This window comes from Geotrypetes seraphini, chromosome 1, assembly GCF_902459505.1.
Source record: "Geotrypetes seraphini chromosome 1, aGeoSer1.1, whole genome shotgun sequence".
NCBI classification, from domain to species: Eukaryota; Metazoa; Chordata; class Amphibia; order Gymnophiona; family Dermophiidae; genus Geotrypetes; species Geotrypetes seraphini.
This window is the reverse complement of record NC_047084.1, coordinates 417,520,950-417,541,207: the sequence shown is the minus strand read 5'-3', so window position 1 is coordinate 417,541,207 and position 20,258 is coordinate 417,520,950. Positions and strand designations below refer to the sequence as shown.

The following is a 20,258-nucleotide window of genomic DNA, read 5'->3' as shown; positions in this document are numbered from 1 at the left end:
GCATTCTAGAACACCAACGGCATAAAAACTGCAGTCCAAACCAGTTAAATTCACCTTCTACATCCCAAATCCAGACAATATTCTCTGCTGATTTAGCTGTAGAATTTTGCTTTGTAAACAGCCGAGCTCTTCATATCTTTCAACATCTGCCATCAACCTTAATTTGACTGGTAAGATATTCCAAAGATGGGGGCCCATAACTGGACATAAAAGATTGCCAGTGATTTCTCTGTCATCTGCAAGAAATGAACAGTCTATGACTTGTGATCATAGTGTTCTCATTGAATCTAATATCAGTAAGGGATTTGCCAGCCACAATGGGCTTTGCATTTCATGATTGTACCTAAAAGAAGCAAAAGCTTAAATTTGCCCTTAGCCATCACAGAAAGCCAATATAAATTATACAAGATAGGTATCTTGGGCCAGATTCAGTAAACAACGCCCAAAATTAAGCACTGTTAAGATCTGTGCTAAGCTAGTATACTGTATACAGTAGGCAGCTAGTCCTGACAACCCCTACTCCCTCCCTTAGCCCCAAAGCAGCAGCAGCAGCAGCTGATCCTGACAACCCCCCTCCCCTACTTAAGGAGTAGCGGCAGTTGGTGAAAAGAAAAAGCAACATAAATAGGCTGCTTCCAGCCAGCCCTAGCAGGGCCTTTTCTCTGCCACATCACTTCTGACACGGCAAAAGAAAGGCCCTGCTAGAGCTAGCAGTAAACAGCCTGTTTATGTTACTTTATTACATTACATTACATTACATTACATTATTGATTTCTATTCCGCCATTACCTTGCGGTTCAAGGCGGATTACATTCAAACTAAAAACAAGAATTATATTCAAATTAAAAGGAATAGAATAAGCGATGACAGAGAATTTTTTAAGGTAATAAACATTGGGTAAAGAGTTACCAAAGGGAAGTGGAGGTCTTTAGAAGATAAGAATAGGGTGAAATTATGGGTTTTAGATAACGTTTGATAGATAAAAGAGTATTAGAGAGATCTAAGGGTAAATAGAGTGTTAGATATTTGGTTGGGATTGGTTGTGCTGGATAGGTTTTATGTGTTTTTTGAAGAGTATGATTTTAATATCTCTCCTGAAGGCTTTGTAGTCTGAAGTCGAAGATAACAGAGTAGTGATTTGTCTGTCCAGTTTAGCTGCTTTGGAGGCTATTAGGTTGTCATAAAGTTTTTTTCGTTTGACATCTTTGGATGATGGGTGAGAGAAAAGTGAGTGGGATCTTCTGTGTCTGATTGAGGAGGATTGATTTAGTCGGCTATTCCAGTAGGTTGGGCTCTCTCCATTGAGAACCTTGTAAATTAAGCAGTAGAATTTGAAATGTACTCTCGCTTCTACTGGAAGCCAGTGCGAGTTACTTTATCTGTTCACCAGCTGCTGCTACTCCTTAGGTAAGGGAGGGGGGTTGTAAGGTTTGGCTGACACTGTTGCTTTGTGGCAAAGGGAGGGAGCGGCGGTTATCAGAATTGGCTGAGGCTGCTGTTTCAGGGCAGAGGGAGAGGGGGAGTTGTCAGGATGGACTGCTGCTACTGCCTTGGACCTGAAGAGTTTGGGGGGTGGCTCTGTTGCTTTGGGGAGGGAGGAAGGGAGGGAAGGAAGGGTGTTATCAGTTCTGATTTTTTAGGTGCCGGTAGACACCCAAACTCAGTTTAAAAAAAACACTTAAACAATTTAAAAAGCACACCATTGAAATGACGTTTTTAACTGATTTTCAAGGCGCCTAAAAAATTGGCACTGCAATTATGAATCTATGGGTGTTTTAAACCACCTAGCACCACTGTGGGCATGCCAGAAGAGGCAATAGGCAGCCTAAAGTGTCTACGAAGGCACAATTCAGGAAAACCATGGCCTATATTTCCAGTGCCTACCTTTGCCAGAGAAGCAATTCTGTACTTGGTGCCATCACGTGATTTACACGCGATTGACATTGCTTTTAAGGTTGTTCTGCTTTTAAGGTGGCCGCCAACAACGACGCTGGTTACAGATTCCAGGCCCTAGTATCAAAAAAGAAAGAAAAATGGATAAAAGCATCTTTCAGTTACTTTTTTCAAATAACAGCATGCTATGTATATTATTTATAGGACTTTACAAGATCATTTTATAAGGATGATCTTGTATATCATTTTAATGTACACACTCAAAGCAGAGGTGAGCTAGTATGATATGAAGAGAAGGCATGTGAGACCATTCTTAAATTATTGTGTTTCAAATGAGTTCATAAACTGATAAAGGCAACAGCCATTAAGTGAGCTCCCACTTACAGATAAGGTGAAAGGATTAAAAAGAAAAGACTAATATTACCAGCAACTTTTCAAGGTTTCAGTGTACCCTACTTAGATTACATATATCCTTCAGCCAAGGTTTTGGTTTTTCTGCTGTTACATCATAGTACTTGATATAGATACATCTTTTCTGCTTCAGTCCCTGAGAAATGACAGAGGGGAGAGCTGGATTAGAGTACACAGTTGGTTTTATCTGCTTTATATTTCAGTGCTTGTCAATGTTTTTGTGGCCATGCCCCTGTGTTTGTGGCTAAATAAAATTGTGTGGAACACCTCCCCTCCTCCCAAGATGCAGAATAGTGATGCACCTATGGAGAGACACTTTGTGACACATTATTTCTACTTTGTTTACTCAAGGATTTGGATTTCATTGTTTGCTTGACATTTACCTATTTGGGACTTCTGATGCAGGCACTTTAGCCGAAACAGGGTCTGTGTCAAGTCCACGACTTGCCACATGTTCTTTTGATTGACAAGACTATTCTATATGGATGTTATTATTGGTTGCTAGTAAAGAGGGTTTTTGAAGACCAGGCGTGCTCTGCTCTGTTCCTTTGGATTTGGCTGCTTTTTGTGCAGAGGTAACTGTCTCCATTGTGGTCACTGAGTCCATACAAAACCACAGGTCCACACTTTGGGAAGCTCTCTTGTATTTTGTGCTCTAGTCTCCTCGACCCCCACTCCCCTCCTCCACCCAACACATCTCCACAGGCTCCTTTCTGTGAAGAAAAGAGATAGACAGAGAGCTCTTCTCTGTAGGGCTTTTGCTACTAAAGTTGTCCTACCAGCTTCCTGTGGAGACAGTTCCCAAAAGTGTTTCTACTATACTTATAAGGAACTGCATTACTGGCAGAAATAGGCTTTGATAAAATTGTATACCTGAAATGCACATAAAGTTGTGTGTACAGCCTGTGTCTATGTAGTTTTATCGTGACTCAATGAAATAATTTTCAGATGCATCTTTAGGAGGTGTTTGTCTTTGTATACAAACTTTTGATCTCATACAAGTATGTGTGCAAAATAACCCAGATTAATTCTAACTATTTATTTATTTATTTAAAAAATTACTAGGCAGATTACAAGGTAAATGTATATAAAATGTCAGACCTACAAAAAAATACAAAGTCAAATAAAAATATACTAAACTATGAACTCAGTAACAAATAAATTCAATAAGAAGAATGATCCTAGGAAAAAAAGTACATCAAAACAGTGATTCCTTATTAATAGAAGGCTTTTACAAATAAATTGGTAATTACCTGGAATAATTTCCAAAGTAGAAATGTATGTACATTGAAAACTCTCCAGCACGATATTCATGAGGGAGAAATTTTGCACCTTAATTAACAGCAAAGATAATGAAGCGCCATCTTGAAGAACAAATAACGAGACGTGCAGTATCAATATAGGAAATTATAATTTGGCAGAAAACTTATCATAATGAAGTAAGTAAATAAGCATAAAAGTTTACAGGAGAAATTCATCATATCAGAGATCGTACATGAGAGAAAAGTAATTAGACACAGATCGGGTGAAAACCAAACAGGAGGCTGGAGTTCATCAGAGAATAATCTCAACCCATTTTTACTTGTTGAAGCCAGGTTTTCAGCAGAACAGGATCGGTGTAGGAGGCTGTTGCGTTACGGTGAGTGATCTTTATTTGGACGGGATAGAACAAACCATATTGAGCCCTGATGTCCTTCAAGTCTTAGCAAAGTCTCAGGAATTCCTTCCTCTTCCTTCCTGTTGCAGGAGTTAAATCAGGGACAATGATGATCTAATGACCCTGATAAATCGACGAAGCCTTGCTTTTTGCGGCCATTAAAATTTGAAGAGCATGGTTGCACCTCAGTAATTTTGCTATGATAGAGCGCGGGTGTTTTGCACCATTGAGAGACTATGCAGGAGTGCGGTAAGCCTGTTCAAATTCTAAAGATGGTGTAAATTTGATTTCCAAAATCTTCGGAACCCAGGTTAGTAGAAAAGTATTCAGCACCTTCGGGTATGCCAAGGATTCTAATGTTATTTTTCATTGCAATTGGAAAGGTCTTCAATATTTTCCTGCAATGTACAATTTCCTTCTTTACTTTTGTTTTTTCAAAAATTTCAATAAACAAATTTTAAAAATGAAAATGAAAACCCTCCAGCACATGCATAGGGAAAAGAATGCAAATACTTTTTACATGTCCAGGTTGTTATAAAATTGCCACCTTGGTGTAATACTTTGGCAACACACATACAAATCTTGTCATACTGATTTCCTGAATCTGAAAACAGCACCAGTAGTTAAGAAAGAAAAGAGAGAGAAAGAATCATCAGTAGTGCTCCCCTTCCACTGCTTCTCTCCCCTATCCCCTTTTTATCTCAACCTAGTGCTTTTCCTATGTAATAACTGGCAGAGAAGGCACCAGCAGATAAGAATGATTTTCCCTTACACCTCCTGCTGGTGGTAGAGAGGATGGCATGGGGAGAATTGTGTTGTGACAGAACTCTATTACTGCCTCCAGGGGATGGGGCTATTAGGGGGATGTGAGGCATGAGGTGGATGACTCAAGCTTACCCCTCTCCCAAAGGAAAGTCCTGCTTCTCCATGCTGGCACCTTTCTTTCTAGAAAAAAACACACAGTCTATAGGTCATGGTATAAGGATGAAAGAAGTAATGGAATATTTCTTCACAGAAAATATGCCTAATAACACAAATGATTAGTAGTAGAAAGTGCTTGAAGGCAAAACACTAAGAGCCCAATATTCAACCAATGGCAATCAGCCCAGAAAAACAATGCTGAACTGGAAAAGCACCGAGGACCTACAGCTGAAGAGGAACGAAAGAAAAGATGTAGAAATAAAGGGCCAGATTCTACATAGGTACCTTTGTTAGGAATCCTAATTGAGAACACCTAGCGACACCTAACTTCGGAATCCACGCTCAACTTTTCTTTTCAATTGGCATGGTAATTAACCATGCCAGTTTCAAGAAATCAAAAAAAAATTAAAATGGACAATTAAGAGTTTGGTGCCGAACTCTTAGGATACCAAATGATACCTACCTGAAAATTAGGTGTGATTAGGGGAGGAGAATAGGTATGGTTGACTTAGGCATCACTAGCATCTGAGTTAGATGCTGGTAAATTAGACCAAGTAAAATGCTTTGAAATGCCTAGATGCTAGTAGGCAGGATCCTATAAGTGGCAACTAATGGTTGATTGACAACTGCAGGTGGCTGAAGGGAGATATAATAGAGGTCTACAAAATGATCAATGGAATAGAATGAGTAAATACTAATCAATTATTTACTTATTCAAAAAATACAAAGAATAGGGAACATGTCATAAAGTTACTAAGTAGTACATTTTTAACAATCCAGAGAAAATATTTTTCATTCACCCCTAAATTCTGTATATGGCGCCTTACGTTGTGTGCACAGAGCTGATTTGCACGCTCAGCTTAATTGTTTAACAAGCCTAATCGGTGCCAATAATTGGCAATTAATACCTCACAACTGAATCTACCATATTTTTCACTCTATAAGACGCACCTGACCATAAGACTCACCCTAGATTTAGAGGAGGAAAACAAGAAAAAAAACATTCTGAACCCAGGCTCTACACCTAGCCCCCTCATTCCCTGCCAGGCTCTGCTCCTTTTTAAAACATCACTCTCCCCACGAACTTGAACTTAGGGTGAATGTCATTTACACACACACTAATCAGCAGTGTCCAGTCTCGCATGGGAAGACATTTGTTAGCTCTCTTTCAGCTTATTTGGATCCAATAAAAGAGAAGACAATTGCTCATCTAAGGCAGGTACCAGAAAAGGAATAATAGAAACAATCTTATGTTCTGTACCTCCACAGTGCGGATTTTGACTCCTCTTGGCACAGACACTGTGGAGCGAAAACACCAGAAAGACAGATAAACAGACAAATTTGAAGCCCCATACATTTATTGTTAGCAGTGCCACAAACTGCTGCTTGAACCTGCAAAACAAATGCAGCCCCATAATCATTGCACATGCCACCTGATACAGTTCAAAGACCAGCAGGGCAGAGAGAGGTCAATTAGCGGCCACCTCTTTAAAGATGAGCAGCAGCAGCAAGCGACATGACCAGAGAGGAGGCACAACCTTCCTACCTGGCAACTTCAACCCTCCACCTGCTTCAGAGAACCCCGTGAGCAGCAGGACAAGGACAGAAACCTTGCCTGCTCCCACTCCCTCATACTGCGTCCTTTCCTAGCAATACATATCAGGTTAACAACGGGGAATCTGCAACAGAGACCATTGTGCATTGCGGGTGAGGGGCGGTCCTGGAAGGTAACGGGGGGGGGTGTGTGGATTTGGGTATTCGCTCCATAGGACGCACCCTTTTTTCACCCACTTTTTGGGGTGGAAAAAGTGCATCTTATGGAGCGAAAAATACGGTAATTGTCACTAATTAGAAGTTACACACATTGATACCTCAAGCTGTGAGTCTCTCATTTATGCTCTAGTCACTTCCAAATTAGACTATTGCAGCATTGTTTATGTTGGATTGACATAAACTGCTATCAGGGTCCTTGTTAATGCTCGAAGATATGATCACATTTCTCCATTTTTATTTATTTATTTATAATTTGCAATAACAAATACAAGAAAATATAACTTCTTTGTGAGAGAAATACAGCAATGATTAAGTTTACAAATTATCATTTTAAACAAAAAATGAAAAGAACATTTCTCCATTTTTAAAGGAATATCACTGGCTACCCATTAAATTCCGCCTTACGCATAAGACTTTAACGCTTGCCAACTTGCTCACCAACTTGCTTTACCTGCTGTTCATTTGGTACGTTTAACATCTATGCAGAAGTCTGCCTTTTTTGCAGCAATTCCTCCGCTGTGGAATTCCCTCCCAGTCATAATTTGTTCTGAATTATCTTATGTAAAATTCAGATCAATGGTTAAGATGCATCTTTTTGGTTTAGCATTTTTATGAGAAAATTGGTGACTTGGGATCCTGTTTCTTTTTGCCAACTATTTAAACAAATTAATAGTTTGTTAGAAAATTATGTGGCATTATCGTATGATACAGTATTATTTGGCATGTCTATGAGGGCTAAGAGCCAAATATCTTCCAAAAATAATAAACTCTTACTTATTTTAACAGGAGTTGCCATACAACAAATAACATAAAATTGGAGTAGATTAAACTATAGTTTTTGGTGGAATTCAGTGTGTCATATTTATAAAATGGAAAGAACATTAGCTATTCAGAAAGGAAATTTTAATACATTTCAAGATGTGTGGGGGCCATTAACAAATTATTACAGTGAATAAATATCATTTCCCTGGTTAGTACAAATTAAATAATGGGGTGGTTGTAATTTTTTGAATTTTCACTAGGTGCTTTGAATGAAAGGAAAGTCTTTATTATATGATATATGTGTTATGATATATTGAAGAGTTGGGAGGGAATGGGATAAAATATAATGAGTATGATTAATTATAGAATTGCAAGTGATATATTTAAGTTAAAATGATGTTACTTTTTGTTACACTTGATATAAGTTATAAAAATGAATAAAGAATTTAAAAAATTAAAAAAAACAAAATTTAAACAAAAATTGTTTTTTAGTTTTTAGGTTTTTTTTAGATTTATAGGTTACTTGGATTTAATTTCCTTCTCTTATCTGGCGTGTCAAAGCAGCTCCTGATTGGTGTAGCCTGACTTTAATAACAGGAAGAGGCAGTCGGAGCATACAGCGAGTGATTTTCTGCACCCAGCAGCACCCCAGCTACCTTCTCCTGCCTTTAGACAGGTGAAAAACCGTATTTGCGGTTTTTCAAAATTTGCGAGTACTGTATTTTGTACACCGTGCTGTTGATAAACTGAAGTGCGATTAAAACTTTTAATAAACAAATACTCACAGCTTGGAAACTGCCATTATATAAAAGGTAAATCAAACACGGATCAATGACCACCACCATTTGTTCAAAAAAGCTCTTATAGGTTATCTGTTAGGATATATGGATCGGGATGGTGAAGATGAATTTTGAGAGAGGGGGCTTTTCTTGAAGCAGCCTAGCGGCGAAACATGTCGATGTGACAGGTCCCCTTCCCGATGTGATAAGAACATCAATGAGAAAAGAAAAAGAAAAAACAGTCAAATATTTAAGATAAGTTTTTAATTACTAAGTTATCAAGATTAAGATTATTATTAAGTTATTGAGATTAAGCACTTTTAGCACTTTAAATAAATAGTTAAAAACGAGAAAACTAATAAGTGAGCTAGTGAAGAAGCCATAGCCAAAAAGTGGGAAACCACGGATAATGTGGTGATCGATTGGCATGTCTGAAGCCCCAAGAAGACACCTATAAGAGTTTTTTTGAACAAATGGTGGTGGTCATTGATCTGTGTTTGATTGATGTAGCAGCTATCAAGACCATATATATGACTGAGTTATTCACGTATTATATAAAAGGTATGCACTAGTTCTAGTGTGTGACTCTGAAAGGGGACATGGGTATATCGTGCACATTCTTAAAAGTTAGGCACACTGTTATAGAATACGCCCAATGTGTGCACAAGTTAGGCGTAGGAATTTAGGCCTGGTTTTCCTTGGCCTAAATAATAATAATAATATCTTTATTTTTGTATACCGCAATACAACAAGCAGTTCAGAGCGGTTTACAGAGGAAGAGACTGTATACAGACAGTGATGTTACAAAAAAAGATTTTCAAATTACATTAGCATGTCAAGAGTAGTCAAGATTTATCCGGAAGCATTTCAAAGATACAATAAGACAGGAAAGGAGTCAGAGAAATATATAAAAAGAGATAGGTTTTAATTGATTTCCTGAAGGTTTGGTAGGAGGGTGCATTTGAAATGAAGTTGGTTAAACATTTATTCAATTTGCCTGCTTGGAATGATAATGATCTGTCAAGGAATCACTTATAGATACAAGGATCCTTCAAGGATGGAAAAGCAAACAGGTAGGCACCGCGTGTGCAAGTGGTGCCTGGAAGTTCAAAATGGTGCGACAGGTAGATTGGAGATGAACCTGTTATGGTTTTGAAGCAGAGGCATGTAAACTTGAAAATGACCCTGGCTTCCACCGGCAGCCAGTGTAGTTTTTTGTAATAAATGTGTACACCTAAAAGTGATGTGCATGCTGACGCTTTAACGGAGTTCTATAAAAGGTACGCACACATTGTAGAATTGTACTAATCTAGTCAGCGCCTATTTTTTGGGCACTTTATATAGAATCAAGCCATCAGTGTATAGTTAAATCCTGGAGCTCATTGCCAGAGGACGTGGTAAAAGCAGTTGGCTTCCTGGATTTATAAACCTATGGACACATTCTTGGAAGAAAATTTCATAAACCATTATGGTAGACCTGGGGAAAGCCACTGCTGGAATCTAGATACTTTTTTGGATCCTGCCAGATGCTTGTCACCTGGATTAGCCTTTCTTGGAAACAGGATTAGATTAGTGGTTCTCAACTTTTCTACTGTTGTGAGTCTGACACACCTGAGAGACATTGTTCACCTGCCGTGACACACTGAACTCTACAATTCATCCGATCCAACATTTAACCCCCTTCCCCTATATATAATTTCATTGCTGCTAACAATAATACACGGGAAATACAGAAGCAATGATGGCGACTATGAGTAGGGTTACCAGATGTCCTAGAAAACCCAAACATGTCTTCTTTTTAGAGGACTGTCCAGGTGCCCAGACGGACTTTCCAAAACCCAGCAGTTTGTCCGGGTTTTGGAAATCCCCAAGTTCTGGCTGCATGTAGAGTGTCTCTGAGTTTGCGTGGATGATGTAACACGCATCCGCACATGCTTGGAGGCCTTCCAGATGCGGCCCAGAGATCGGGAAAGAAGAGATAAAGCTTTGTAGAGGTGGGACTGGGGATGGAATGGGGCGGGGCTGGGAGTAGAATGGAGCAGACCATGCATCTGGGATTTTACATCACTAAAAACGGTAACCCTAACTATGAGGAGGAGGAGAGAGAGTGGTAGACTGGAGGCCTGCAACAATTGTGGCAGATGGACTAATTATGGAGATTTTAAACTCCTGGCTTCTAGCTTACCTACTCTTCTCAATCTGCAGTGCACATGGCTGTTAAAGAAAACACAAATCTGGTGCCATATTTTTTATGACACACCAGTGTACCCAACACAATAGTTGAGAACCACTGGGCTAGATGGACCTTTGGTCAGACCCAGTATGGCATTAGTTATATTCTTAGGAATCCCTGGTGTTCTGACAAGGAGGAGATTGGAGTGGGAGTGTGTGGCACAGTAGTTAGAGCTACAGCCTCAGCACCTTGTAGTTGTGAGTTCAAATCCCATGCTGAGCCAACTGGGACAGATAGGGGAAAATGCTTGATTATCTGAATGTAAACCACTTAGGTTATAAATACTAAAATAAAATGGGCTTTGTCATTCCTTTTTGCAGTCCTTCTCTGTTTCCTGCTGTATGCCTAGATCAGGAGGGAACCTGACAAAGTAGTGGCAAGAGCATTGTAGCAGAAGTAGCAGCAGCAGCAGCAATGGGAAGGCAGTTCTGGGGAAGGGGTGGAGGACTGGGTGGTTTCCAATAAGAGCATTCAAGAAACCCTGTTTGCAGCAGCTACTAGTTTGAGTTCTGATGTCATTACTGTGTATCATGTTGGTGTAATGACTCTGACGTAACCATGTAACACTTATTTCTGTGGTCTCTGCTTGTCTCCTTAAAGGATGGCCAGTCCCGAACAGTACGGCAGTTCCAATTCACTGACTGGCCAGAGCAAGGAGTGCCAAAGTCCGGGGAAGGATTTATCGATTTCATAGGCCAAGTGCATAAAACAAAAGAACAGTTTGGTCAGGATGGGCCAATCTCTGTTCACTGCAGGTGAGTTACAGAAATCTTGGGTTTTCATAAATAAAACATATGGGCCAGTATGGAAAGGGATGTATACTTAGTGGCCACGGCTAAACGTATTCATCACCTATCTGTCAGTTTTCAGTGGAACTATATGGATAGTGCTGCTGAGAATTCCCTTTAAAAACCTCTCAGTGCTGAGGCAGTGCAAGGCGTTTCACCTAACTATACATCTAACCCCGGGTTCTGTATAGATCACTCAAATTTGGGTACCTAAATTTGGGCATTGATCCCAGATACATGCGTAAACTAATTAGTCAATTAGGCACTAATGATTGGAGATAACAGGCACTTAATTGGTTAATGAATAGGAATGATACATGGATCTAAATTTCATAGCACATAATTCCAAGGGGAGAAGCATGGGCAGATCAGGGGCATTCCCAGAAATAGGCATTGTTATAGAATACCTGCATTTGTGTGCCTAACTGCCATCAGTTGGGTGCCAGCATTTACATCAACCTTTGGCAAGCATAAATGTTTGGGCCCAAAATTATGCATGAAGGCCCAGATTCTATAAAAGACGTCTAAAGTTAGATGCCTAAATTAGCATGTCTAGCTTAATTAGTGCTGATAACAAGCTTAATTGGCTCAATAATTGGCATAAATTAAAATTAATTTCTAGTTAGATGCCTAAATCGGTAGGCGCCTACCAGAAAGTGGTCGTGGTTAAGGACAAATCTTGGGCATGTTTTCCATGTAAGTGCCTAAACTGGACTTTGGCATCGGTTTTTAGGTCAAGAAAATCCTGGCTTAAATATGGGGTGCCTAAAGTTTTGATACCTATCGGTGCCTCAGTCCAATTTAGGCACCAGTAGGCACAATTCTATAAATGGCGCTTAACTAAAGATTGCAGCCACTATGTATCGCGTTCCTTGGCATCTAATTTGTAGGTGCCATTTTGGACTGAAATGCACAGAGCACCCTTTACAGACTACTAGCTTAGCATGGATCATCCTGGCACCTAACTTTGGGTATCATCAGTGACATAGTAAGGGGGATGGTTCATCTTAGGCACCATCTTGATTGGGGCAACGGCACCCGTCCTCCACCCCCCACTACTGCATGCACATGCCCCTTCACTTCCCCCGTACCTCTTTAATGTTCCCAGTGTGAGCAGCAACCCCATCCTTCTGCTCATGTCAGCATTGGTTCTTTCTCTGATCTCCCACTGTACATAAGACAGGAAAAGAATTTAGAAAAATTCAAGACCAAACTTAAAAGTTTCCTTTTTAATGATGCTTTTAGTGAATAATTAATCCTGTTATCTCTTTTTATCTCATATTTCCTTTTTTTTAAATATTTTTTTGTCTTCCCTCCTAATGTTTTTACCTTATTATTTGAAATTTAAATTGATTGTAACCTTTAAATAATTTCCCTGTTGTTTTAATACTGTATTTACAAATTATTTTAATTTAAATGATTTAATCTACGTGTTAGAATGTCCTTATCTGTTTTTTAACTCAATATGATAAATTGTATGTCTGTGTATTATGTTACCCATTTTTTAATATTTTTAACAATTTGTACATCGCCTAGAATGTTGAATAGGCGATTAATCAAACTATATAATAAACTTGGAAATTTGGAAACTTGATGTCACTTCCTGGACCCGTGTCTAGGAAGTGATGTCAGAGGAAGAGCTGACACTGGCACGAGCGGCAGGTTGGGGTGCTGCTCACGCTGGGAAAATTAAAGAGGTAGGGAAGGGGTGCGCGGCAGGAGGGGGCAGGGAAGGAGAGAATGGGGGTGGGGGCGGGGAACCATTTATTGAATCTGTCTGGTAGTGGTGATATTCAGCTGCCATTCATATAGCTAGGCAATTTAATTTTGGTCACAAATAAAAACCCTGTCCTAATTTAAACCACTTATTTATACCTAGTGCAGCTCTCTTTTGCAGCTATATGTGTTTCCAGTGGCAATTATTTTATTTATACTTGGTAAAATTTAGCACTGTTGACTATCCATATAGCAGCACTAAATATACATATTTGTTTAAACGCTGCAGCTGGCATTTAGTAAAATCTGATCGCTGCCACAACTCAATATTGACCTGATATTTTTTCAAATGTAAGTAAATATGGTTATGAACTTCTTCAGGGAGACATGAAAATGCATTTGTCAATTTATGCTACAAGGAAGCTTGGAGCAGTTTATAACACTACTGCATCTTGAGATTTTCACAGTAGAATATACCTAAAAATATTACATTACATATTGTGGATACAGTTGAGCTAAGATAACCTAAGGCGCTCAGAAACAGATTCTCTTATATTCGTATAACCTTCCATAAGTAATTCAGTAGACAGTCACTGAGCAGCAACTGGCAGGCAAGTTCATTCCCTATCCCTTTTCATCCCCATAGACCAGTCCAGACCATTGAAATGGACTCAGAGTGAGGCAGTGGCTCTGGAAGCTGACTGGGTTTGCAAAAGTTAGAGGAATGGTCTAATGCCTGGCAACTAAAATTCAATGCAAAGAAATGCAGAATAATGCATTTGGGGATTAATAATCAGAAGGAACCGTATATGCTGGGAGGAGAGAAGCTGATATGCACAGATAGGGAGATGGACCTTGGGGTGATAGTGTCCGAAGATCTAAAGGCGAAAAAACAGTGTGACAGGGCAGTGGCTGCTGCCAGAAGGATGCTGGGCTGTATAAAGAGAGGCATAGCCAGTAGAAGGAAGAAGGTGTTGATGCCCTTGTACAGGTCATTGGTAAGGCTCCACTTGGAGTATTGTGTTCAGTTTTGGAGACCGTATCTGGCGAAGGATGTAAGAAGACTTGAAGCGGTCCAGAGGAGGGCGACAAAAATGATAGGAGGCTTGCGCCAGAAGACGTATGAGGAGAGACTGGAAGCCCTGAATATGTATATCCTAGAGGAAAGGAGAGACAGGGAAGATATGATTCAGACGTTCAAATACTTGAAGGGTATTAACGTAGAACATAATCTTTTCCAGAGAAAGGAAAATGGTAAAACCAGAGGACATAATTTGAGGTTGAGGGGTGGTAGATTCAAAGGCAATGTTAGGAAATTCTACTTTACGGAGAGGGTGGTGGATACCTGGAATGCAATCCTGAAAGAGGTGGTGAAGAGTAAAACTGTGACTGAGTTCAAAGAATCGTGGGATGAACACAGAGGATCTAGAATCAGAAAATAATATTCTAAATTGAACTAAGGCCAGTGCTAGGCAGACATGCACGGTCTGTGTCTGTATATGGCCGTTTGGTGGAGGATGGTCTGGGGACGCTTCAATGGCTGGGAGGGTGTAGATGGGCTGGAGTAGGTTTTAACAGAGATTTCGGCAGTTGGAACCCAAGTACAGTACCGGGAAGAGCTTTGGATTTTTGCCCAGAAATAGCTAAGAAGAAAAAATTTAAATTTAAATTGAATCAAGTTGGGCAGACTGGATGGACCATTCTGGTCTTTATCTGCCGTCATCTACTATGTTACTATATAAGTGGGTTGAGACTTATCTCTCAGCTATTTCAATGGTGCACCTTCTTGGCAGTTCACCTACATGTTTTCACTGCTTGCGTCGCTGAAATAGCCAAGAAATGAGCTTTGACTTAGTTGTAAATCCAGCCAGCTTCCAGAGTCACTGGCACACTCCAATTTCTTTTCATTGGGCTGGATTAGTCTAGCAGGATTCAAGGAAAGAAAATTAATGGATATGAGTAATTTTATCTTTCCTCAACAGTGCAGTAGGATCAGATTAGGTGCATGGATTCCAGAATGTTCCTCTTCCTAAATACATCACTGACCTATTCTCCTTCTCAGCCAACAAACACAAGAGAAGCTCCCACTCGCATTTTGTTTCTCCCCCGGTTAGAGGATGCAAACTAAAAAAACACCATGAGCATCTTCTCTCACATCAGGCTGCTCTATGGGGTAAAGACCTAGAACAACTCCTATTGCCCACCACTTATGAGGTATTTAGGAAACGCCTCAAAACCCACCTATTCCTGAAATACCTAAACAGCTGACCCACTTCCCTCTTTCCCCTCTCTTGCCCTTTCTCCCCATTGTTCCCACATCCCTTAAGTTAATTCAACTTGTACGTCAACTCAACTTGTACTCCACTAATCTTTTGTAAACCGCATAGAACTTAACGGTATTGCGGTATATAAACTGTTATTATTTATTTATTTATTTCCTGAACACAGGGCAGATTAAAGTGTCCTGATACATGTATAAAAAACAATTTTTGTGCAACCTTTGCTGTTATACCTACAGAAATGGGTTATCTAAGGGGCGACAAAAACAAAAGACATTCATGTACTTAGCTTATTGGGAACTTATGGCTATGTCTGTGGACAAAATGAAAAGAATTAAATTGTTATAACAGCTCTTCCTCCTCCTTCTGTATATCTCAAATGTATGTTTTTAAAACTATTTTCTAGTGCAATAGGTGAGACATTCTAAACAGATGGTAATATCCCTATAGCTGCATCTGCAGAAGGAATCCACTCTGAATTTTTCACTCTGCCTCTGCTGCCTCCGTTTCACTGGGCTCCTTAGCTCCACCTACAGTTCTTTCCTTCTGCACGCATGCATGTAGGAGTGTTTGTTATGCTCTCCCCATTTTATTATTTTATTTGGTGTATTTTCATCCCTTTTCAGGAATTCTGGAGCTTGGAGCGATTTCACAACTCTGCTTGCTTGAGAACACAGACTTCGGTCTGTAGCTGACAGGCCAATCCCACTGGGTACCTGTTAGCCAGTCTGCATAGTTTCTCTGGAGCTCAGGGCTGTTCCTGAAGTAGTCTCACCTCCTGTTAAGCAGGGGTCAAGCACAGGCTGTTAGGCACCCTTATGAGACTCGGTGATGTCATGCAGGGTGCCAGCTGCGTCTTCTCGTCTCCCCCCGTCCCGGTGTGCATCCGTTGGTTCACAGGGGTGGAGGTATAGTCAGGCCTAGGAGTCTGACTGGCACTCAGGAAATCAGTTTTGCAGAAGCATTCCCAGCATTGAGGCTGCAAATTTCTCATCCAGCAACTGTGACAGCTGAGGCAGGCTACAGCTCCCTTCTTCTCCAAAATTGCAAATTTTGTCTAGAAACTTGCTGGGATGGAGTTCTTGGACTCTCCTCATATAAATTCTCATGGTGGCCAGTCCAGGTCATTAGTACCTAGAAAAAACTCAAAGAGTAGCAACATTTCACCCTACCAATCCAAGGCAAGCAGTGGCTTCCCCTATGTCTTTCTCAATAACTGTCTATGGGCTTTTCCTCCAGGAAATTGTCCAAACCTTTCTTAAAACCAGCTATGCTATCTGCTCATACCACAACCTCTGGCAATGTGTTCCAGAGCTTAACTATTCTCTGATTGAAAAAATATAACTTCATTGAGTGTCCCCTAGTCTTTGTAATATTTGGCAGAGTGAAAAATTGATCCACTTATACCCGTTCTACTCCACTCAGAATTTTGTTGACTTCAATCATATCTCCCCTCCGCAATCCCTTTTTCAAGCTGAAGAGCTCTAATCTTTTTAGTCTTTCCTCATACAAGAGGAGTTCCATCCCGTTTATCATCTTGGTTGCTCTTTGAACTTTTTTTAGTACTGCTACATCTTTCTTGAGATAAGTAGACCAGAATTGGACGCAATACTCCAGGTGAGGTCGCACCATGGAGCGATTCAGAGGCATTATAACATTCTTAGTCTTGTTAACCATCCCTTTTATAATAATTCCTAGCATTTTGTTTGCTTTTTTGACCGCTGCTGCACATTGGGCAGAAGGTTTCATCATATTGTATACAATGACATCCAGATCCTTTTCTTGGGCGCTAATCCGCAAGGTGGACCTTAGCATCTGGTAACTGTGATTTGGGTTATTATTCCCAATGTTCATTACTTTGCATTTGTCTACAGAAAATTTCATCTACCACTTGGACACCCAGTCTTCCAATTTCCTAAAGTCTACCTGCAATTTTTCACAATCTGAATGTGTTTTAACAACTTTGAACAATTTAGTGTCACCTGCAAATTTAATCACCTCACTCATCGTCCCAATTTCCAGATTATTTATAAATAAGTTAAAGAGCTCCGGTCCCAGTACAGATCCCTGCAGTACTCCACTGTTTACTCTCCTCCATTGAGAAAAATGACCATTTAACCCTACCCTCTGTTTTCCATCCAATGACCAGTTCCTAATCCACAACTGAACTTTGCCACCTATGCTATGACTCTTTAATTTTCTCAGGAGCCTCAATGAAGAACTTTGTCAAAAAGTTTCTGAAAATCTCAATACACTACATCAACAGGCTTACCTTTATCCAATGTTTATTCACACCTTCAAAGAAGTCAAGCAATTTGGTGAGGCAAGATCTCCCTCGGCTGAAGCCATTCTGACTCTGTCTCATTAAATCATGTTTGCCTACATGTTCCACAATTTTATTTTTTACAATTGTTTCCACAATTTTGCCCGGTACTGAAGCCAGGCTTTCTGGTCTGTAATTTCCCAGATTTTCCCTTGAGCCCTTTTAAAAAATTGGCATAACATTGGCCACCCTCCAGTGTTCAGGTACTACAGACGATTGTAGTGACAGATTACAGATCACTAACAGCAGGTCAGCAATTTCATGTTTGAGTTCTTTTAGTATCCTGTGATGTATACCATCTGATCCTGGTGATTTATCACTTTTTAACTTGTCGATTTGGCTTAGTACATCTTCCAGATTCACCAAGATTTCTTTCTGTTCCTCCACATTATCACCCTTGAAAACTATTTCCGGTTCAGGTAGATCTCTTACATCTTCTTCCGTAATGACTGAAGCAAAGAATTCAGGGGCTTAGAGCATAAATGGTATTCTCCTGTGGTTTTTGATACTCTTCTCAAATCTAAGAAGTCGTCCACAGTTTCAGCTTATTTTAAGGTTTGGAAGGCCTTCCCACATTGGTGCACTCAGGACCAGGTGAACCCTTATTCAGCTCTAACCTTGCTGATTCTTGCCTTTCTTCAGGCTGGCCTGAATAGAGGCCTCACTGTGGCATCTCTTAGGGTTCAGGTGACTGGGTTTTCTTGTTTCAGATCCCGGGATCATTGGTCCTCGTTGGCATCTCATCCTGATGTTGCTAGATTTCCGAAGAGGGCTTTGTGTCAGACCACCGGTTAAACAGCCTTTCCCTTTCTGGGGCCTTAACCTGGTGCTGTCTAGCCTTACCAGAGCTCCTTTTGAGCCCCATTGAGAGGTTTTCCTTTTGGACTTAATGCTCAGGCCATTTTTCTGGTTGCTATTATTTCATTGTGACATGTGTTGGAACTACAGGCTCTTTCTTGCAGAGACCGTTCTCCTTATCTTGAAGATGGGAGTTTCCCTATGGACAGTTCCTTCCTTCCTACCGAAGATGGTTTTGGCTTTCTATGTTACTCAGGAAGTGTGTTTGCCTGCCTTTCAGTCTACTGGTTCCAGGACACAAGATCATCTGTTGCAGAAACTAGATGTGCACAGAGTGCTGCTGCATTATGTGGAGGTCACTAACAAGTTTTGTCTCTCTGAACATTTGTTTGGGCTGACTCATTCGGTTAGGCGGGGTGCTCCTGCTTCCACAGCCATAATTTCCAGATGGATTCGTGAGGCCATTTTGTCAGCCTACATTCTTTCTGGGAAACAGTCTCCTGTTTCAATGCGCATTCTACCAGGAATATGGCTTCTTTGTGGGCTGCAGTTGAAACTGTCTCCCCTGCAGTAATTTGTAGGGAGACAACATGGTCTATGTTTGCAAAGTTTTCCACAGTGCTTGTGGTGACAAGTTAGGACTCTGCCTTAGGGTCCTTGGTCTTGAGGGTTGGTGCAGCAAGCCCACCCTTGCTTTTTGTAGACTGCTTTTGTACATCCCATTTGTTTAGAATGTCTCGCCTTTTGCACTGGAAAAAGATTATGTACTTACCCTAGACTCCTGCCCAGTCCTTCCTGCACCTGTCTACTGTTTCAGTCTGTTTATGCTTCTCCCAGTTGATTCTTGAATGCCTCTCAGCCCTTGGGGGCTGGGAGGAATACTGTATATATGTCTCCATTTTCTATGGAGTACTTCAGAGCTCCTTTGAAGCCTTTGTTGGCAGTTGACATTACTGTCAGATTTACTTCATGAGCAAATCAGTTTGTTGCTAAGCCTGTTGCTCCAGGTGCCTCTACTTCACGTGTATTGGGTGGCTCTCAGTGTTAGGTACTATTTGTAGGTAGAGCTAAGGAGCCCTGTAAAGGACAGCAGAGGCAGAGTGTAAAATCCAGGGTGGATTCCATCTGCAGCATGTGCCTATAGCAGGGGTGTCCAATGTCAGTCCTCGAGGGCCGCAATCCAGTCGGGTTTTCAGGATTTCCCCAATGAATATGCATGAGATCTATTAGCATACAATGAAAGCAGTGCATGCAAATAGACCTCGTGTATATTCATTGGGGAAATCCTGAAAATCCGACTGGACTGCGGCCCTCGAGGACCGACATTGGACACCCCTGGCCTATAGGGATATTATCATCTGTCTAGAACAGACATGAGTAGCTCCGGTCCTCGAGGGCCGGAATCGAATCGGGTTTTCAGAATTTCCTCAATGAATATGCATGAGATCTATTTGCATGCACTGCTTTCAATGCATATTCATTGGGGAAATCCTGAAAACCCAATTGGATTCTGGCCCTCGAGGACCGGAGTTGCCCATGTCTGGTCTAGAATGTCATAAGAACATAAGAAGTACCTCTGCTGGATCAGAGCAGAGGTCCATCGTGCTCAGCAGTCCGCTCGCGCGACGGCCCAACAGGTCCAGGACCTGTGTAGTAGTCCTCTATCTGTACCCCTCTATCCCCTTTTCCTTCAGAAAATTGTCCAATCCCTTCTTGAACTCTAATACCATACTCTGTCCTATCACGCCCTCTGGAAATGCATTCCAGGTGTCCACAACCCGTTGGGTGAAGAAAAACTTCCTAGCATGGGTTTTGAATCTGTCCCCTTTCAACTTTTCCGAATGCCCTCTCGTTCTTGTATTTTTTTGAAAGTTTGAAGAACCTGTCCCTCTCTACTTTCTCTATGCCCTTCATGATCTTGTAAA

The 20,258-nt window shown here is 40.7% G+C and overlaps 1 protein-coding gene across 12 annotated transcripts in view; it reads left to right on the top strand.

The window, feature by feature from the left end:
• The window catches only part of PTPRD (protein tyrosine phosphatase receptor type D), a 1,247,124-nt gene that overhangs the window by 1,209,003 nt on the left and 17,863 nt on the right, over window positions 1-20,258 (top strand). For all 12 annotated transcript variants that reach the window (XM_033918844.1, XM_033918800.1, XM_033918751.1 and 9 more), the window contains one exon: window positions 11,030-11,184. In XM_033918844.1, the coding sequence (XP_033774735.1) occupies window positions 11,030-11,184 (155 nt within the window). The remainder of the gene's footprint in view (window positions 1-11,029; window positions 11,185-20,258) is intronic.